Raw genomic sequence first — 22,715 nt, 5'->3', positions numbered from 1 at the left:
GAGAGACGCATGGACGTTCACTGACGTCAAAGCGGTGCTGCATGTGGCAGAAGGCTCAGACCTTCATTAAACTCTCTAGTTTACCCATATATCATTATAGTTATATTTATTTCATCGTAACCCCACGCTGACTACGCGAACGCGCCGCAGTCATGGTGAAGGAGCAGTTTAGAGAGACGGATGTGGCCAAAAAGATGTAAGTTGGAGTCTTGCATGGAGTATAAACAGAACTCGGCCCACGAATATGTTAGCTGACTAACTGACTGTGCATGTGTGTATATGACTGTGTTCATGCATGCTCCAGCTCTGTTGATGTCTGTTTCTCTTGTTTGATCAGAAGTCACATCTGTTTTGGCATGAAGTCAGCAGAGCAGATGAGACAGCAGGCTCACATGCAGGTGGTCAGTAAGAACCTGTACAGCCAAGACACGAGCCACACACCGCTGCAGCATGGAGTCCTGGACCACCGCATGGTGACTGAGCAGATATCAATGTTTGCAATAGTAAAACAGAAGGATGACTGATTAAAAGAGGCCTAATCATATGTGTGGTGTTCAGGGAACCAGTGAGAAGGACAGACCGTGTGAGACCTGCGGGAAGAACCTGGCCGACTGTCTCGGTCACTACGGCTATCTGGACCTGGAGCTGCCCTGCTTCCACGTGGGATACTTCAAAGCCATTATTGGGATCCTGCAGGTGAGCACAGAATGAGTCCGAACCGCCGAGAAGCTGTCAGATTCACTATAGCATGGCTCAGTGGTAGAGCATTGCGTTAGCAGCGCAAGGTCGTGGGTTCGATTCCCAGGGAACACACATTAGGTAAAAAAATGTTAGCCTGAATGCACTTTAAGTTGCTTTGGATTAAAGCTCTGCTAAATGCATTAATTTTAATTTAAATAAATACGGCCAGATCTTTGTTTTATATTAACATGCTATATTATCTCTATGTTAGGATTTATATTATGCATTTTGTTATTTTATTTGATTGACATAAAGTATTATAAACGTAGTGTGTGGATAGTATATGATTATTTTTAATAAGCAGAAATGTAATATTAATATATAATACAGTAGGAATCTGTGTAAAATTAGCAATTATAATTATAAATGTAATTTTTTTAAATAAATTTGATTATTTTTTTTAATTAATGTTTTATTTTAAATTATATTTTATATTAAATGCCACAAAAACTATAATACAATATGAAATTATTTATAGTACTATATAAAATGTGTGAATAATATAATATTCTTTAATAAACGAAATGTAATATTAATATACAATTCAGTATCAATTATAATATAAAATTATTTATATTCATATTTTATTAAATATATTAATTATTTTCATTTTAAATTATATTGTTTTAAATCAAATGCCCAAAAACTAGAAAAATATTTTATATTTTATTTTAAATTATACTATATTTTATATACCAAAAAAGCTAAAATAATATATATTTTATATTTTATTGTTTTAAAATATATTATACTTTTTATATAAAATGCCACACAAATTGAAATAATAATAATAATAATAATAATACAATGTAAATCATAAGAATATAATTTTGTTTTTTCAAATCATTACATATTTTATCATTTAAACTGTATTAAGTTAGTTTATATTATAGATTTATAATAATAGGAATGTGCTTTATATAAAGTATAAAAATACAACTAAATTTTTTCTCAGATTGTTTTTACATATTTCAGTCACAGTATACGTCTTTATTCTTTTAATACCATGTTATAGCATTTTTTTTAATACTGTATAATTGCATATTACAACGCCATATGCAATATTTGTATTTTTGTTTATTCAGATGATCTGTAAGACGTGTTCTCACATCCTCCTCACCAAAGAGGAAAAGCTTCAGTTTCTGGATCACTTGCGTAGACCGGGACTGGTGTATCTTCAGAAGCGCGGCCTCAAGAAGAAGATCTCCGACAAATGCAGGAAGAAGACCACGTGTGTGCATTGCAATGCATTTAATGGTAAAACAGCGGATGCTTCAATGCCACATTGATGATTTATTATAGTGTGATGTTATAATGCGTCGGATGTCTTTCAGGCCCTGTGAAGAAATGTGGCTTGCTGAAGATCATTCATGAGAAGTACAAGACCACAAAGAAGGTGGTCGACCCCATGGTGTCAGATTTCCTCCAGTCGTTTGATATCGCCATCGAGCACAATAAAGAAGTCGAGGCTCTTCTGACCAGAGCACAGGTTAATATCCACCAATCAGAGCACTTAGTGGGTTTTAGATCAACCCTTTCTCAACCCTATCTGATATCTTACTCCAGGAAAACCTCAATCCTCTGGTGGCGTTGAATCTTTTCCGGAGGATTCCCAACGAGGACATTCCTCTTCTGCTGATGAATCCAGAATCCGGGAAACCCGCTGACCTCATCCTGACCCGTCTGTTAGTGCCGCCCCTCTGCATCCGGCCCTCCGTCGTCAGCGACCTCAAATCAGGCACAAACGAGGACGATCTGACCATGAAGTTAACGGAAATCATCTTCCTCAATGATGTCATCAAGAAGGTACAGTCATGTGATCTAAATTAGGAAAACCAGCTCCAAAGCCCAACGATCCCGCTAATCATGAGCTGTGTCCACACATAAATGAGAGATTTAATACTGTGTCGCAATTATTAATCAATTTATTGATTTTATCATTTAGTTGCAAAGCTTTGCTGCCATTAAAGTGGCTGGATTTGTGATCTCATGTTCTCTGTAATCGCACAAAAAACTCTTTTCCATTGATTGATAATTAAATGAAGGCATTTGTAGGTCGCTTTGGATTAAAGCAGCTGCTAGCGAAGTAATTAAATGATTCAGATCAAATGATTAATCAAGAAGTTAATTTAAAAAAATGAATGCTTTTTGTAATTTAAACGAAACCTTGTGAACAATAAATAAAGCCTTGAGCAATTACGTCCTTGGGAAATCTGCATTGTCATTAAATATAAATATTTGAGCGAAAAACAGGAGGTTATTAACCCTGTAACACAAAACAGATTGAATGATGGTCAGAAAAACGTAATTTTTTTAGTTGATTATACTTTTAAACAAACTAGTTATTTATATACTGACTCAAAATGAGCTAAAATATGCAATTTGATGAACATGTTCATATTCATATGCACAAAAAGCGGTGTTTTAATGTAAATTAATTAGTTATTTACAACAGTAGAGCAGGTACTGACATAAAATGGTCTAAATATAAGTTGCATTTATTTAGAACCAAGAGAAAACATTACCGTCTCCAGCCGCCAGAGGACGCTCTATGTCTTCAGTGTAGACTACAGGAGAACTGAGCAGCATAGAGCGCCCTCTGGCGGCTGGAGACGGTAATGTTTTCTCTTAGTTCATTTCTCTCGGTTCATGTCCAATTCATTTTGATAAATAAATCGCAGGACCAGCCAAACTATGAAAAAAAGTGCAACTTATAGTCTGGAAAATAAGGTAACACCGTGACTGAGAGCTGAATAAATCAAGGCACCTCAGAAGATGTGAGATGTTTCTCACTGCACGCATGTGTAAAGAAACCCTTTGTGTTGGCCCACAGCATCGCATGACAGGAGCCAAGACACAGATGATCATGGAGGACTGGGACTTCCTGCAGCTGCAGTGCGCTCTCTACATCAACAGCGAGCTGTCGGGCATCCCGCTCAATATGGCCCCCAAGAAATGGACCCGAGGCTTCGTGCAGAGACTCAAGGGGAAGCAGGGTACGTCTGCGGGGAGCTGGAGGGGGTTATATTGGGCTGCTTTCACATCAGATGTCTCCTTGTTCTGCTGTGTTCAGGGCGGTTTCGTGGGAACCTGTCTGGAAAGAGAGTGGATTTCTCCGGCAGAACGGTCATCTCTCCCGACCCCAACCTGAGGATCGATGAGGTCGCTGTCCCGGTGCACGTGGCCAAAATCCTCACCTACCCCGAGAAGGTCAGAGCTGAAGCATGTGGTGGAAGTAATACTGACACATACTTATTTCACTTGTCAAACGCTGGAGAAATGATGCTTACTTCATGTGGGGCGCTATAAAATCTTCTGTGTTTTCACAAAATTTTCCTAGATAGATAGTTTTTCTGGATTCTAGTCAAATAATAAACAAAAATAGTGCTTTAAAATGATTAATCGCTATTAATTGCATCTAAAATAAACGTTTTTGTTTACATTATATAGGTGTGTGTGTATTGTGTATATTTATTATGTATATATTAATGCACAAATGCAGTATATATTTTGAAAATATTTACAAGTTTATGTATTTATATATTCATATTCTAATATTTTATATAAATATATTAAATGTATATAAAAACTCTCTCTCTCTCTATATATATATATATATATATTATGTGTAAATCTTACATTTTTTCTCATATTTTATTCTATTTTGTTTTACTATTTTTTTATTTTTTTTTATTTTTTTTTTATTCTCCAAATTCTGTGTTTTCCATATGCATTTTTAATCAATGGTTTAATTAATTGGATTAAATGAAAATAGGATATGTTCAATTAAATTTATAAAACTTTAATTATTTATTTTTACACAATAATGAAGCCCTATGAAATGTTTTATTTCTCAGAAATTATATTGTCATCTGTATTAATTCTTCTAGATTAATTAATGCATTAATTAAATTATTTTATTAATTTATTATTTTTACATTAGTAAATAAATCTCTAAAAAGCTTTAATTAAATTTATTTTACTGTAATTATTTCTTTCTTTCTTTACATGCATGCAATGTAATTTTATTTATCAAAATATTATATTTTTCAGAAGTTCTGTAATATAAATGTATTTTCAAAACGAAGGCTAGAAAACACTAACCTTTTAATTAATCCTTTAAAATGTAATCGGATGAAAATCTTTTTTTTTTTTTTGCAAACATTGTTTCCTGTTAAATGAACCTGTAGTGTAGCTGTGGTGTAATGAAGCAGGTGTGATTTGTTTTCTCTCAGGTGAATAAAGCCAACATCGAGCTGTTGAGGAAGCTGGTGAGAAACGGTCCTGATCTTCACCCCGGAGCAAACTTCATTCAGCAGAGACACATGCAGATGAAGAGGTCAGATACACACTTCTCCGTCCTCTCGAAAACCAGCCAACCATCACCATTCTGTCAGCAGAAGTTTAACACAGGAGCAGATGTTTAGCAGAATGCTTATGCTGCTCTTCTGTGTTTCAGGTTTCTGAAGTACGGTAATCGTGAGAAGATGGCTCAGGAGCTGAAGTACGGTGACGTGGTTGAGAGACACATGATCGATGGAGACATCGTTCTGTTCAACAGACAGCCGTCTCTGCACAAACTCAGCATCATGGCTCATATCGTGAGCGATTTCTCATTTGCTTAAAAAAAAAAGAGAAGGGGGTTTAAAACCATATTGCATTAAATTCAATAACATTTTCCAGATCAGGGATGCACGGATAGGATTTTTGAGGGCTGATACTGATTTTAACAAACACTTATTGGCAAACAATATTTGTCACTTCCTCTCTTATTTGAAATTTTGTCATAAAAATTGTGTTTTGATCATGTTTTATGTAAAAAAAATATCACCTGCATTAAATTATACCAGCTGCATCATCAAATAATTTCTAATGAACATGGATCAGATCCATTTGACGTTCAGCAGAGCCACATAAATACAACAGAACAAAGACATTTAGTAAATAAACTGTTTTTTAGGAAGGTTTAACAGGAACAGAAATTAAGTAAACAAATGTAAATGCATATTAGTTCTTCATTGTAACAGAGTTTAGTATGATTAATCTTCTGATTTGTTTTGGTATACATTTTAATATTTTTCACAAGTATGTATGAGATTGTCTTTACTAAGGCGGGACTCTTATTTTGACGGGTTTTATAATAAGTCTTTTTTCAAAGTCAAATTGCATTAGAAAGCATGGTTATAGGAAGCAAACTAAAACTGAAACCATAAAAAATAGTTTTTTGTTACTTCAAATTGAATAATTGTTAACTGAAGTAACATATTTCCAAAAGGTGCATTTATTTTAACATTTACACGGAAGCATTTAATTAAACTTGTAATTATAATTACTACATTTAAAACTGAACTAAAAATTAGTTATTAGAAATTATCAAAACATTAAATTAAAGTAAAAAAAAAAATGCATCAAATTTTAATTGATTTCTTTTTATAATGAAAACTTATAATAGTTTCTCAATTCTGAAGTAAACAATTAGGTCATTAAAAACTTAATTTAAATTAAAAAAAAAAAGTGTATTTTGTTTGATTATATCTAAAATCTTTTGATAAAAGTTGGAAAATTGTTTTCCATTATAAAATTCCGGAAATGTTCAAACCGGATTGGAAAGGAATGAATCAAGAGCTTGTGAATCTCAGATTGTTTGTGCTTGCTTTATAATTGCAGGCGCGTGTGAAACCTCATCGCACGTTTCGTTTTAACGAGTGTGTTTGCACGCCGTACAACGCTGACTTTGACGGAGACGAGATGAACCTCCACCTGCCGCAGACGGAGGAGGCCAAAGCTGAAGCGCTCGTGCTCATGGGGGTGAGAGAGAGAGAGACAAACCACGTCATCACAGCATCCGAACGCCGTCAGATCATGACCTAATCATGACCATGACCTAATCATGACTCTTCCTGTGTCCCTCTCACAGACCAAGGCTAATCTGGTCACTCCTCGAAACGGTGAGCCGCTGATCGCAGCCATCCAGGACTTCCTGACAGGTGAGAGCTGCTCCTGCATCTGAAGTGTGGCCTGTAGATGGCGCTGTTCGGCTGCTGATGCTCAGCTGTGTTTCGTGTGACAGGTGCGTACCTGCTCACGCTCAGAGACACGTTCTTCGACCGAACCAAAGCCTGTCAGATCGTCGCCTCCATCCTGGTGGGAAAAGATGAGAAGATCAAGATCTCCCTCCCGCCGCCTGCCATTCTGAAGGTGAGGAGCACCTCTTTCTCTCCTTTCTTTCTGTCATATAAATGAATTTTGTTTTAGACAGACTATTTTCAAATTAAATCTCTTTTGTCTTTTAAAGGTTATTTGTGGAGTTTTAGTGCACTTGTAGTTTAACTTTAATTATTAGATTGTTTTCCTTCCTATCGTATTCAATTTTGTGTGATAAACAGGAAGTGACATCACTTTGGAGCTTTTCTACAGACGAGCAATCAAAGTTGTTCTCTTTCCAAGCTTCTCTAAAACCTTAATCAAACACACTTTAGTGTCTGCATCAACCTCAACTACTCAAACTTGATACTATTTCTATTTGTTTGTTCATTATTGTGCTTTTAATTGTTTGTGAGCACTATAAGGTTATCAATAACTGCTAGTCTCCTCCTCAGTGACATTTATTGAAATTGATATTACTTAAAAATAACCACAATTATCATTAGTAATGCTAATTATAATAATATTATTATTATAAGAAGTAATTATTTGGAATAACACCGATAATAAACACATTTATTTTGATATGTATTATAGTCAATGCTGAAAACTAAACAGAAAAAAAAATTATGCCAAATAATTAAGAAAAAAAAAGAATCCTGAAAAATGTAAAGAAAAAAAAAACATTTCAAGTGAACATTAATTAAAATCATTTAGATTTAAAAAGAAATGTGATTGCAATGGATGAGAAAAATAATGACAATTATCTTTAATAATGCTAATTATAATAATATTTATTATTATTAGAAGTTATTATTTGAAATAACACCAAAAATATGCATTATATTTTCTGTATTGTAAGTTTATTTTTATTGATTATTAGAATATTAATTATTATTAAATGACTTCAGTGTTTATAGTTAGAAAACAGCATTTTTATTCTTTATTCAGACGTCCAAATTTTTTCTCAGCAGGGTTGCAAAAATGTATTTTAATTTAAATATTTTAGATATTAAAATATAAGTTATTATTATTTTACTATCATGTTCATAGTTGGAAAATAACATTTTAATCCTTTTTCAACAGGGTTGCAAAAAAATGCAAAACCATGTATACAATAATTAGACAATAAAAATGTTACTACTTTAGATTTTTAAGGTGGAGGAGTAGCATTTTCTGAAGATGCTGCAGTATATTTAGTAAATGAGTTGATGTGTGTGTGTGTGTGTGTGTGTGACGTCTGTGTTGTTCTGCTGAAGCCCATCAGGCTGTGGACGGGGAAGCAGATCTTCAGTCTGATACTCAAGCCCAGTAAAAGCTGTCCGGTGAAGGCCAACCTGCGCACCAAAGGCAAACAGTACTGCGGGAAAGGAGAGGATCTGTGTCACAATGATTCCTGTGAGTGAGCCTGGAAAAACCTGGACGGATCATTGAATCCAGAACTGACTGTCTGACGCAGAACGTTCGGCAAATTCCAAAATAAACATTTGGTTAGGAGTACTTAAAGGGTTAATCTTGAAGTCACCTTTTTTTTTTTTTTTATAAAATATAATAAATATTTAAAAACTTCATGAATATCACGCAATTTATTTTTAATTTTAAGTCTGAACCCTTTTTTTATTTTAATAAATATACTTTAAGAGATGCTTTACATTTTTTTTAATTGTGTTAAATCATTAAACCAGAAAAAAGAAACTGGGCCCTAAAAATTTAGTTTTTTTTTTAAACTTTTAATAAGTTATTGAAAAAATTGTATATGTGATTTTTAAATAATTGGACTTGCTTTTTAATCACAATATTAATTTACCATTAAACAGGAATACAGAAAAAAATGTATGAAAACAATGCAGAAAAATGTTAATTTAATGCAAAAATATTAAAAAGAAAAAAAAATGAATCCTGAAAAATGTAAATTATGAAAACATTAATGTTAAATGCTAAAATTAAAACATTTCAATGAGTAAGCGGTGTGTTTCCGTGCAGTTGTGGTGATCCAGAACAGTGAGCTGATGTGTGGCAGCATGGATAAAGGAACTCTGGGATCCGGATCCAAGAACAACATCTTCTACATCCTGCTGCGAGACTGGGGTCAACAGGAGGCCGCCGATGCCATGTCACGCCTCGCCCGACTGGCTCCCGTTTACCTCTGTGAGTGTGTGTGTGTGTGTGTGTGTGTGTACATGTCTCCGGTCTGATTTGTCTGGTTGTGTTTCTTGGTTAAAGTCCTGATTGATGTGATGTTTCGATGACTCCTGTGTTGAAGCGAATCGAGGTTTCTCCATCGGGATCGGAGACGTGACCCCTGGACAGGGACTCTTGACGGCCAAACAGGAGCTGCTGGACGCTGGATATAAGAAATGTGACGAGTACATCGAAGCGCTGAAGACGGGCCGGTTACAGCAGCAGCCGGGCTGCACCGCCGAGGAGACACTGGAGGTCAGACACCGCTATTACAGCAGGAATCAAGCCATTAAAACATAATCAAAATAATGCAATTAATCAAAAATAATAATTCGTTTGCATAATGTACAATAATATTTATTTTATTTATTTATAATTTGTATAATTATTTTACATTTAATGCATTATTTTATTTTTGTATATATATATATATATATATATATTAATTTCTGTGCTCCATCCAGGCGCTGATCCTGAAGGAGCTGTCCGTCATCAGAGATCACGCGGGCAGTGCGTGTTTGAGAGAGCTGGACAAGAGCAACAGTCCTCTGATCATGGCTCTGTGTGGATCCAAAGGTGCCTCCGAGTAGATCACAAAAAAGCTGAATAAATGATCTCTCAGTGATGTGTGGTTTGTCAGGAGGACGATATCTGTCTGAGATACAACTATTAGAAAATCTGGAATCTGAGGGAGCAAAAAAATCTAAATATTGAGAAAATCATCTTTAAAGTTGTTCAAATGAAGTTCTTAGTCATGCATATTACTAATCAAACATTAGGTTTTAGGTAGGACATTTACAAAATATCTTCATGGAACATGATCTTTACTTTAATATCCTAATGATTTTTGGCATAAAAGAGAAATGTATAATTTTGACCCATACAATGTAACTAATCTGTCGCTAAAAATGATTTGATGGTCAGACGTGCGCCATTTAATGTTGCATGCCTTTCTGAAGGCTTTAGTGTTTGTCAATTTATTTATTTATTTTTTTGTTATATAGTAATTTTTTCCATAAAATGAAAATATAAATATATTTATATAAAATAAAAATGAATATAAAAAAAAAAAAAAATTATATATATAATTTTTATTTTTATTTTTTATTTTTTTTAAGAAAATTACATAAGTGTATATATTAAATTAATTGAACAATTTCGTTAAGTATGTAATCATACTAATTAGTAATTCAAAAGTTTATATCTTAGAACTGTATTAAAAAATATTTAAAACCCTGCTAAAGTCATTTTTTTGTGTTTCACATAAAATCATATTACGGTAAAAAAATAAAAAAAAAACTTTGTGAAAATGTTATGGTGATATCGAGTAAGACCATGTCAGAGATTGAAATCAAAGTGAAATGAATTGCTGAAATCAAACTCTGATGCTTGTTAGGTTTTGAGACTTTAGCATGGTTTTTACAGAGATTATTAAAATAGTGTGTGCATGTATAGATATTCTGATATGTTATGTAGATGTATGCATAAAATACTCTACAACTTACTTTTTATAACTCTATTTCCAAAAATGCTTCAAGTAAGCTCTGGCTAACTTTTCTTTTGTGTCAGAATAAAGAAAGCATCATCCCTAACTGAAGTGTGTCCCGTTGAGAGCTCGTGCGTGTGTGTGTCTGTAATAATAATCTGTGTCTCCAGGTTCGTTCATCAACATCTCTCAGATGATCGCGTGCGTCGGGCAGCAGGCCATCAGCGGCTCTCGTGTTCCCGACGGCTTCGAGAACCGCTCGCTCCCTCACTTCCAAAAACACTCCAAAGTAAGAACCAAGCCCTCGAGTCTGCAGCTTCTCTCTTCTTCGTCCCTTTCTCTCTGCATGCATCCTTTCTTCTTCAGTCACAGTCCACCGTCTGCTGTGAGGCTTTCAAATCAATGCTTTATTTTTTTTTTACTAAAAGCAGTAGCTCTGCATTTTTTAATTTTTGCAATCATGCATTTGTCAGAAATAATGCATGCATCCTTACACAAATGACTGCTAGCAATCTTTCCAGACTTTTCTGCACATTTTGTCTGTTTCCATTGCAGTCATGTCATTAACTCTTTTGAACTTTAAAAGTTATCTGAGGCTAAAGAAGACTCGGAGCACAAGGCTGCATGGAATAAAAGCGTGATGATGTTTGTGCGGTTGTTCTTGAATGTTTCAGCTCCCTGCTGCGAAGGGCTTTGTGGCAGACAGCTTTTATTCTGGTCTGACCCCCACAGAGTTCTTCTTCCACACTATGGCCGGTCGAGAAGGTCTGGTGGACACGGCTGTGAAGACGGCAGAGACGGGATACATGCAGGTGTGTGTGCGCCTCCTCTGTGACGATGCACCTGGTGCGAGCAGCAGATTTCTGCATGCATGTGTTTGTGTGCTTCAGAGGCGTCTGGTGAAGTCTCTGGAGGACTTGTGCTCTCAGTACGATCTGACGGTGCGCAGCTCCACCGGGGACATCATACAGTTCATCTACGGCGGAGACGGACTCGACCCCGCGGCCATGGAGGGGAAAGATGAGCCGCTGGAGTTCAGAAGAGTCCTGGACAACATCAGAGTACGTCAGAGATCAGGAAAGAAACTTGGTGTTTAAACCCGTTTAGGTGCAACGTGTGTGTCGTCCAAAACACTTACACCTGCGTGTTTGTTAAATTAATTTTTCACACAATATGAACGAGTGTCCGGTGGCTGTAGGGAGGCCTTGTACATAGAACAGATCAAATAAAATCCAAAAAGTGACAATTTTATTTATTTACTTTTTATGGTTCCGCTGTTTTTCATGAAACACTTGGATGATTAAAAATATATATATTTTAATAGTTTAATCAAATAAAATAGTTTTAGTATAATTCAGTGTAAATTGAATTCTTAAAACTTTAACAATTCATAGGATGCTGCTTTATAATGAGGAACAAATTTAAGTGACTTTTTATATATATATATATATATATATATATATATATATATATATATATATATATATATATTTATTTTTACAATTTTTATTTAATAATAAAAGCATGTCTAACCAATTGAGTTAATAGCAATTTAATAAATGATTGCAATTTGAACAATAATGAAATCCATTTTATTCTTCACAAATTGCTTGTTTTTAATATTTTTGGAACGTGTATCTTATGATCTCAAACATTTACATTTAGTCATTGAGCTGACAAATTTATAATACAATAATAATACAAATAAAATAATTCTAATACAAATTTATCATCAAAATGGTGATAAATTAATTTAATAAAATTATTATTATTTATTTCAACTATTTTATTTTTCAATTAATAAAATAAAACGAAAGGTTTATTGTATATATATTAAAGCATAGGAAATAGTGTTTTTATCTCTTATTGTTTAATTAACTTACCTGTGTGTGTTTATATATTATTGATGTTTAAATCTTCATAACTGTGTTGTTGTTGTAGTTTTGTTAAACCGTTGTGGGGCAGTTATCGAGCCTAAATCCAGCGATCGTAGTGTTCTTCAGAGAACCTGAGCTCTGTTTAGTTAGTTGTTGATGTGATGTGGTTCTGCTCGTGTGTGAGCGATCACAGGATGCTGGCGTCTGCTGAGAGACGAGAGAGACGAGCTGGACATCACTTCACACAGTCACCGCTGCTCTTCTTTAACACTGGTGTGGTGTGTTTCTCAGTCGGTGCACAGCTGTCCTGGTGAACCAGCGCTGAGCAGAAACGAGCTGATCCTAACCTCCGACTCCATCATGAAGAGAAAAGACTTCCTGTGCTGTAAAGACACCTTTCTGGAGGTGAGACCCTCGTACGAGTAGAAGTTTAGCTGAATGTTCACGCTGCTCTTTTCCATGCAGTGAAATCAAGCTCCAGTGTGTTAAAGTGGTCCATATGATTAAAGTCTGTTAACTTTACAGTGGTAGTTCTCAACAAGTGGGTTAAAAAGATTCAAATAAGACAAAACTAGCTTTAAAAATAAAAATAATTTATTTTTAATTACCCCCTCATCAACTACTATTTTTAGTAAGTAGTTGCTAGTAGTGCTGTCAAATAATTAATCGTGATTAATCACATCCAAAATAAATGTGTTTTTGTTCACGTTATATTTGTGTGTGTATTTATGTGTATATGAATACACACATTCAGTATATATTTAGAAAATATTTACATGTATATACATTTATATTTTTAAATATCGTTATATATAAATATATTTAATATACTAACAACATATTTTTTCTGAAATATAAACATGCATGTGTTTTTATATATACATAATAAATAAACAGCACACACATATATATAATGTAAACAAAAACTTATTTGGGATGCGATTAATCGTTTGACAGCACTAATTTCTAGATATGGAAAAGTCATGGACCGTTTTTTCTTATGTTGCTAAAATGTTTTTTTTATTCATTAGGCACTAAAATATTTTATTGGGTAGAAAGTGCTGAGAAATTGTATTTTTTTTATATTAGACAATAAGCCTCAAAATTTTTAATAAATTTGGATACATTATAATAAAATTATTTCTATACCTGGAAACGTCATGGAAATTTTTATGATTTTTTTTTAAATTATTATTATTATTATGATGTCAAACTTTAAATTACTCCAACTCTAAAATGTTCTGATAATTATTTCTAAATATTTATTTTAAATAATGCTGAGAAATTGTAATTTTTTTTTTTTAATTCTTAACATTTTTTGAATATTTATATTTGATTTTTGTCAATCTGGATTTTTGCAAATTCAGGATAATTAAATCTGATGCACAATAAAATTGGATTTTATATTTGATTTAATAAATCTGTATTTTAAGTGCATTCCCACTTCAACTAATGTGTCTTTAATAAGAAAAAGATAATGTACTTAAAATTGTTTTGAAGTCTAAAAGATGTAAAAGCAGCATGAACCTTCTGCCCGACAACAAGAGGCTGAGAAAAATATGACCGAATACACATTTGAAAGTGAATTACTCTTTAATATCTCCTGAAAATGAATGCATTTCCCCAGAATGAGTTTTATTTCCTCAAATGAGTCCAACTTCTGCCGTCCGTGTCCCTGTTGTAGTTAAGATGTTTTAGTGTGGTTCTTTTAATTTGATGTGGTCAGTGTCTGTGTGTTTGGTTTGAAGGCGTTGACAGACACTGGCAGTGATAAATACTTACAGGTAAAGTACAGCACGCATGATGTGTGTGTGTGTGTGTGTGTATTCCAGCATGAATTACTGTAATAACACTGTTTCAACAGGTTTTGACGCTTATGTGAATTTGTGATCATTGACTTTGCATCTCACTGCACTGTTATATTATACAAATGGGTGAATGTTTTTGCCCTATATTTCACCATAAATCAAAATGAATTGCATTACATTGCATTATTATTTTTATGATATTTGAGCGCATTTCCCCTAAGCATTAATTACAGTAACTGTTCAAATGTTTTATTTTTGTTCTCATTATTTTCTTATTACTGTAATCTGTCTATCAGTATAAATCACTGTCATTTAGTATTATTTTATACTAATATAGTATTTGTTAATATTTAGAATTTGCTTTATTTTTATGGTAGCAAATTTATTTTTTAAGTTTATAAAATTATTTTCTTTTTGCATTTTTTTTTTATTTCTAATATTTTTATGTTTGCCTTTATTCAAGTTAAGTTTAGAAAATTTTAGTACTTAAACGTATTTAAACATTGTATCTATCAGTATCTAAGGCAACACATATAATTAACATTTCTAATACAGTGTGTGAAGGTTTAGTTTTATTTTAGTTTTAATGAATTTGACAAACAATATTTTTTATTTTAGTTGACAGTAACAAATATTAAACATATATATATATATATATATATATATATATATATATATATATATATATATATATATATATATATATATATATATATATATATATTTATTTATTTATTTATTTATTTATATTTAAACTGCATTATTTAATTTTAAAGATTTTTTTTTTTTTTTTTTTATAATGATCATTTATTTAATTTGTTTTTTTTTTGTATATTACACTGAGATTTTGAATGCATGTCATCTTAATTGCCCTAAAAATAAGTAGTCCTTTCTTCATATAAAACAGTTATTGGTCGTTTCTTTTATTTTTTATTTGGATTGTTGTGATATTTGACATGTTCTTGGAAACACTCCAGTAATTGCTGGTTTATTACTCTTGTGCAGTGCTGAAGTATTTTAATGAAGGAGTTTGCAGCAGCTGACGCGCTCTGTGTTGCTCACCTTGTTCTTGTAGATGTTTCTAAATGCTTTTTAAAATCTGTTCAATTCTAGGAAATCAGAAAGTTCATAAAAACAGTTTCGGAAAAAATCAAGAAGACACGCGACAAGTACGGCATCAACGACAACGGAACGACAGAAGTGAGAGCTCTGCTTCATACGTGTGTGTGTGTGTGTGTGTGTGTGTGTGTGTGTGACGCTCTGTTCTCTCGATCATTACAGCCTAAAGTCCTGTACCAGCTGGACAGAATCACTCCGACCCAGCTGGAGAAGTTTCTGGAAACCTGCAGGGACAAATATATGAGGTAACACTGAGCTCTGATAGCGCTGGTCGTAGCATCACTGACCAGTCCAGGCCGGCTGTATAACGCTGATGCAATGACTTCGGCCTAAACTAAGATCCTGAGATGATGTAGCCGCTGTTGAGAGCGTGAGAGGGTTTTAATGTGACCTGTGTGCCGCTCAGGGCGCAGATGGAGCCCGGTTCTGCCGTCGGGGCGCTGTGTGCTCAGAGCATCGGGGAGCCGGGGACTCAGATGACCCTCAAGACGTTTCACTTCGCTGGAGTCGCTTCCATGAACATCACTCTGGGAGTCCCCCGAATCAAAGAGATCATCAATGCGTCCAAAAACATCAGGTGACTTCAGAAACCTTCACACAACTTGGACTTTTTTTTTTTCTTTTTTTTTCATATTTGGCTTTAGGAAGTTTAGTTTAGGAAATGTTAGTACTTAAATGTATTTTAGTATTTAAACATATTGTATTTATTAGTACCTAAGGCAACATATTTAAGTAACATTTTTAATACAGTTTTTTTCTTTTGTTTTTTTTCTTTAGTAAATAGTTTTGGTTTTAGTTAACAGTTAATACGGCATTTTATATATATATATATATATATATATATATATATATATATATATATATATATATATATATATATATATATATACTAAAATATTTCATTTAAAAAAGTTATTACTATTTTTTATTTATTATTAAAATTATTATTATTAATTATTATTATTATTATTAATTATTATTAGCATTAATTTATATTTTTTATTTATGATAGTCTAAAAATAGTTCAGTTTAAAAAAAATTAGTTTGACTAATTGTGCTTTTGGCCATTTGAATCATTTTTAAATGTTTGAAATTAAAATTTATTTCAGTTTTTGTTAACTTAACAGCATTTAAATTATTATTTATACAGAAAAAAAACATACAGTTTATATGTAGATTATTCTGATCTATAAACTAGAAATTTGATATAGATTATATTTATATAGATATTTTAAATTATATATAAACTGAATTGAATTTGTTTTCAGGACTGGAAATTAAAAGTAATTAAGTTTTTTATAATATAAATTACAATTATTATTATTATTATTTTAAATGTGTTTAATTTTTTTATCTAAATGTGTATTTATTAATGATTTTTTATTAATTAGATTTTTTGTCCATATCTTTAAAAGAATGTATGTTATTTGTATTTTGTATGCAGCTTTACTACTTTTTTTTTTTTCTTATTCTTTATTTCTTCACTTTGAGTACCATATAAATACTATGGTACATGAATATGATAATGTGCTGTAGTATTACCATCTGATATACCACTATATTAATAAACACTGAAGCATTTTTCATAATCAACACACAACCATAAGCCAAACTAAAATCCCTTAAACTGACCTGAAAACAGCAGTACAGAATTTCTAGACTCTGGAAAAGACCCTGTGAGAATGATAGACGTGCAGCGGCTGACACGAGAGCCATCGATGCGTGAGAGTCTGATCTCGACCCTGCAGGAGGAAACTCATCCCGGATGATTAATGTCTGCAGTAACTAATGAGTCTCTCTGTGTCTCAGTACGCCCATCATAAGTGCCAACCTGGATAGAGATGATGACCCAGACTTCGCTCGGCTGGTGAAAGGACGCATTGAGAAAACTCTTCTGGGAGAGGTGCGCTGACTCTGACTTGTGCGGGTTATTAATCCTGCATTATTGCTCATGCTTCCTGTTAGGAGTCAGTTTAACATGCACACGAGTGAATCAGACGTGCATTGAATCAGCAACAGCATGCAAACTGAAGAGAAGTGCATTTAATATGCACAAAGATGCATTAAAAACTGATAGCAACACCTTCGAAATGCATGTCAAACATGTATACATAGCAATCATTTAAAACATGCAGAATATCCTTTGATCTGAGTGAGACAGAGTCGCGGGGTTCTGCATCGAAATGCATCCCTTTTACCTAAATTATTAGCAACTCTGAGCATGCACTTTGTGGAGAAACACATACCAGTTCTGAAAACAGTGCAGTAGATGGAAAGCCAGTGCTTTATTCTGTGATGTCGGTGGTTTGTGTGTTACGTTGTCTTGTTGTTTTCAGATTAATCAGTGGATCGATTGCTCGTTTCTCTCAGATTTCCGAGTACATCGAGGAGGTGTTCCTGCCTGATGATTGTTTCATCCTGGTGAAGCTGTCGCTCGAGAGGATTCGTCTTCTGAGGCTGGAGGTAATCATGATGATCAGGGGTTCTTCCGGCGTCAGCGTTCGGTTCTAGAGTCGTGTTGTTGTCGGTTCTGTGCAGGTGAACGCAGAGACGGTGCGATACTCCATCTGTACGTCCAAGCTGCGGGTGAAGCCGGGAGATATCGCGGTTCACGGAGAAGCCGTGGTCTGTGTGAATCCCAGAGAAAACAGCAAGAGCTCCATGTATTACGTCCTGCAGTCGCTCAAACAGCTGCTTCCCAAGGTCTCTAGTCTCTAACACTTCATTTTATTAAGGTTCAGAGCTCGCTATTAACAAACCATTAAACTACAACTTTTTCCTCGGTGAACTCCTAATGTGCTTCTTATCTATAGCTGGTAAGGGATGTAGAATGTGTTTAGAAGCACTAATAAACAGCCGATGGTCTGCTGATATTCACTTAAAAAGACTTCATTTCTAATAAATACCAAATGCATTGGATTCTCTTATTTTTTTCAAAGCAAGCTTATGGGAGTTAGTGTTCATTTAGAAACATACTGTTAAATAAGTTATGTGCAAATATATTATTCATTAAATTTGAAAATGTATGTGTAAAGGGAAACTATGAAACAAATTGAAGTAGAGGTGACGTAAAATATAGATGTTAGATGAAACAAACTAAACTTAGAAATTATAAAAAATTAAAAATGTTGCTTTGGCAAATAACTCGAAAGAAGTTTAAGTACAGTGTGTGTGTGTTTGTGTGCGTGCATGCATGTGTGTGTGTGTGTCTGTCTGTGCATGCATGAGTATGTGTGTTTTCGTGCAAATGTTTGTCTGTGTGTGTGTGTGTGTGTGTGTCTGTCTGTCTGTCTGTGCATGCATGTGTGTGTGCTTGCCTGTGTGTGTGCACTTGCATGTGTGTGCACGTGTGTGTGTGTGCATGCATGCGCGTGTGTGTGTGCATGTATGCGCGTGTGTGTGCTTGCCTGTGTGTGTGTGTGCATGTGTGTATGAGTTTTTTTGAGAAAGTAAAAATGCACAAAGTTGTAGGGTTAGTGTAGGGCAATAGCACATACAGTTTAAAAACCACTATGCCTATGGAATGTCCCCACAATTCACAAAAGCGTGTGTGTGTGTGTGTGTGTGTGTGTGTGCAGGTGGTGGTCCAGGGCATCCCTGAAGTGGCCCGTGCTGTCATTCACATCGATGAACAGAGCGGCAAACAGAAGTTCAAACTGCTGGTGGAGGGAGATAACCTCAGGGCTGTCATGGCAACACACGGCGTCAACGGCAACAGAACAACATCCAACAACACATACGAGGTTCGGACCACACACACACACACACACACTCTCCTCTGTATCTCCTTCACAGTGTGACATATAAGCAGAAGTCTTTAACACGTGCAGCTCTACAGACATCAGTGTCTTGCATTTTAAATAGACGTGAAATGTCACACTTTCTCACAAAATATGATGCATTTCATAGCATTTTTGCATTTTACAACCATTTATTAGTTAAAGAAGTCTTTATTTATCCCTTAATTGGCAGACAAGCACCACAAACACATGATCCCTGTCTGAATCTGAGCCGCATTGCCACGATCTGTGTTTGTCACATGCATGACATCAGATTTCAGGATCATTTTGTGAAGTTTCTGTCCCTTTGCTGCTGTAATTATTTTACACCTAACGCTGATTTCAAGGTTAGAAGATGCAAACACGAGCCGTATGTTTTCTGCTTCATCTGTGCTGGTGAAATATTGATGAAATATTATAGATTTAGTGAAAAAGCTTGCTTATTTATGAACTCATGTTTATTGCATGAGTATTTGAACAGGTTTTTACACTCTGCAAATTGAAGTCACATCTGACTGCTTTTGGTGTGATGACAAGTGCATCGAAACCGACACATGCAATTATTATTTTCTTAAAAACTGTACATGATGGAAGATTTGTTTTGATGTTTCTGAACTCTGCACGATCAAAAAAGGTAGTATGAGGAGAAATATTTCTTGCACATCAGTTTTTGGAGTTGCACAGCGGTTGAAGATGTTTTTGATGATCTTCAGGTGGAGAGGACGTTAGGCATCGAAGCGGCGAGGTCCACCATCATTAACGAGATCCAGTACACGATGGTAAACCACGGGATGAGCATCGACCGCAGACACGTGATGCTGCTGGCGGATCTCATGTCCTATAAGGTGAGAGCTGAAGGAGTTAATGAAGGGATGTGAATGCATTATAATGACGGATTGATGACTCTTGGGTCGTAGGGTGAGATTCTGGGCATCACCCGCTTCGGTCTGGCCAAGATGAAGGAGAGCGTTCTCATGCTGGCCTCCTTTGAGAAGACGGCGGATCATCTGTTTGATGCGGCTTATTTCGGACAGAAAGACTCGGTCTGCGGTGAGTGATGAGCAGAAACACACATGACGACACAACGGAGAAGATGCATTCATGACGTGCATGAAGCACTCCTGAAAATATATTCATTTGATTATCTGTAAATATATATATGCATGCTCAGGCTATATAAATATGCTCAGTCTTGCATGCATACTGTATATCTATTTAAGGTTTCATTTTAATATATTTTTTAAAGGATTTATACATAATCCTAGTAAACTGTTGCACTGCCTTTAATTTATTCTAGTATAATTTTAATAATTAAATCTCTTTACAAATTTGCAGTAATGAGCATCTAATAAGAAATGTGTTGGCTGCAAAATGTGAAACTCTTAATGGTCCTTGATGGAAAAATGATTTATTACTAATTTTCCTAATGTGAGAAAACAAATGTTGTTTTATTGTGAGATTCACCCAGCACTGCTGTTGTTTTTAACAGTGCAAACTGACATTTTCAATATTTATAAAATGTTTTTTAAAAATGATTTTTACATTTATTTTTTATTACATTTTATTTTTATTTTTTTTAATGTATTTTTAATAGTGCTGGGCAATGATTAATCGCATCCAAAATAAGAGTTTGTGTTTATATTTCTGAAACATTTTATTTTTATATATTAAATGTATTTATAACAGAAACTTTATGAATATGTAAATACATGTAAATATTTGTAAAATATATACTTTGTGTGTGTATGTATATGTATGTATATATATATATATATATATATATATATATATATATATATATATATATATATATATATATACACACATAATAAATATGCACAGAACATATATTTAGCAAACAAAAACTTTTATTTTATATGCTATTCATCACGATTAATCATTTGACGGCACTAATATAAATACAGAAGCATGCATGTATATTTTGAAAGAAAAATGTGTTATGTTTACATTTTAAATAATGTATACATTGTATATATTTTCAAAATATATATACTGTATTTGTGCATTTATATAAATATACACAGTACACACACACATTATATGAACAAAAACTTTTATTTTGGATGCGATTAATCGCGATTAATTGTTGCCGTGCACTAATTTTAATGTTTAATTTTTTGCCTGAATAAGGATGTCAGCTGCAATCGTGACTCAGACTCGTTCCTCTTTCTGCAGGTGTCTCCGAGTGCATTATAATGGGAATCCCCATGAACATCGGCACTGGACTCTTTAAACTTTTACACAGCGCCACGAAGGAGCCGAACCCCCCGCGCAGACCTTTGCTCTTCGACAGTCCTGACTTCCACATCCCTCTGGCTTTATAAACCTGGAGCGGAATGAGCTCTTCTGCACCTCTTAGGGTGTTTTATATTGCATATCAATCATTTTGTGCCTTTAGGGTTTTTTGGCTTGGGGAATAATGTTCTGATGAAGACTGAAATCACTGATTTATATTATCTTGATGATAATAGCCCCTTATGTTAGGATTCCTGTGAATGTTCAGCGGTTATTTTCTCATTCGAGATGATATTTTTCACTTGTTAAAGGCTAAGTGGTTAAGTTTAAGTTAAGCACTTGTATTTATAGATTAGTAATCAATCTAATTAATGCATGTGTGGTTTTGGTTTCGTTTTCTGACGTGCATGTTTAATGTAAATATGTATCAGGTGTGAATAAAATGTACATTACGATAACTCCAGCAGCACTTTGCTTCACGTTATTTATTTTTTTGTTCATTATTAAAACTGTCTGACGCTTTGAATGCATTTAAGACCCTGCACATTGCATGCTTTTACACAGCAAGCCTCTGAGATTGATCTAAAACAGACAAATGTATATGATTTTCTGAAGTCGGTGTGTGTTCCTGTGCATCAGAGCATGTAAGTGCCCTTTAAACTCATCTTTAATGCAGCATGCATTTGCTAAAAACACAACCTCCTCCTTTAACGAGCACATTTTCAGCCTGTTGAGAAACTCGTTAGTTCATTGTCATTAGCAGGAATCATTTAACAGTCCCAGCTGTTCATGGTTTCACTCTAAAATAATGTTTAAACATTTCTATATAAAGTCCACATCAGGAAATCAGTTTGAAGAGCACAGCAGCCAATGGAGTTTTTACACTGTCCTTCTCTATTAATTATTCAAGATTTAAAAAAATAAAACTAATTTTTAAATGCATTAATTATTTTTAATTTTAAATAAAAGTATTTAAATGCATTAATTGTGCCTTCTAATATACCTCATTATGCATCGCATGGTAACGTGGGTAATTGTGATTAGAGTTATGATGCTCATATTCATTGTTACAACTTTAGAAAGTATAATGCACAACAAACAACCTCAAATGTAACGTAACAAGGAATCTGCAAATATTATAATGCATTTTCACATTAGTTTTTTATGCATTATATTGTGCATAATGAATACTTATACATGCATAAATGAATCAAGTAAAGTGTAACTCAAATAATTCATTGAAAAATGTTCTGTTGTTATTTGATATTTAGAAAGAAGGAAAAACTATTTCATAACTTTTGCATTTGCTTGCAAAACATTTGTT

General features: G+C 34.0%; 1 protein-coding gene across 1 annotated transcript; it reads left to right on the top strand.

Annotated features, from left to right (window-relative positions):
* polr3a (polymerase (RNA) III (DNA directed) polypeptide A) lies at positions 1–21,849 on the top strand. The gene is made up of 31 exons (XM_052571257.1): positions 1–196; positions 338–473; positions 559–696; positions 1,827–1,998; positions 2,076–2,230; positions 2,308–2,547; positions 3,575–3,737; positions 3,815–3,951; positions 4,977–5,080; positions 5,201–5,342; positions 6,409–6,549; positions 6,659–6,728; positions 6,812–6,939; positions 8,145–8,283; positions 8,869–9,033; positions 9,149–9,321; positions 9,531–9,642; positions 10,723–10,841; positions 11,227–11,364; positions 11,443–11,613; positions 12,721–12,834; positions 15,351–15,437; positions 15,519–15,601; positions 15,763–15,933; positions 17,166–17,259; positions 17,727–17,819; positions 17,895–18,059; positions 18,935–19,099; positions 19,849–19,980; positions 20,053–20,185; positions 21,332–21,849. The coding sequence occupies exons 1-31, from the start codon at positions 153–155 to the stop codon at positions 21,478–21,480; spliced, it is 4,173 nt and encodes a 1,390-aa protein (XP_052427217.1). The 5' UTR covers positions 1–152; the 3' UTR covers positions 21,481–21,849.
* Positions 21,850–22,715: the final 866 nt, after the last annotated feature.

The sequence above is a fragment of the Carassius gibelio genome, chromosome B12 (assembly GCF_023724105.1).
Source record: "Carassius gibelio isolate Cgi1373 ecotype wild population from Czech Republic chromosome B12, carGib1.2-hapl.c, whole genome shotgun sequence".
Taxonomy (NCBI): domain Eukaryota; kingdom Metazoa; phylum Chordata; class Actinopteri; order Cypriniformes; family Cyprinidae; genus Carassius; species Carassius gibelio.
Note: the sequence above shows the minus strand (reverse complement) of the source record. Positions and strands in the feature narration are given on the sequence as shown.

Bases quoted from the DNA above. Each gene is read 5' to 3' on its own strand.
- polr3a (XM_052571257.1), top strand. From the start codon at position 153: ATGGTGAAGGAGCAGTTTAGAGAGACGGATGTGGCCAAAAAGAT. The intron at 2,231-2,307 runs GTTAATATCCAC...ATCTTACTCCAG, and splicing joins CTCTTCTGACCAGAGCACAG to GAAAACCTCAATCCTCTGGT. The intron at 11,365-11,442 runs GTGTGTGTGCGC...TGTGTGCTTCAG, and splicing joins CAGAGACGGGATACATGCAG to AGGCGTCTGGTGAAGTCTCT.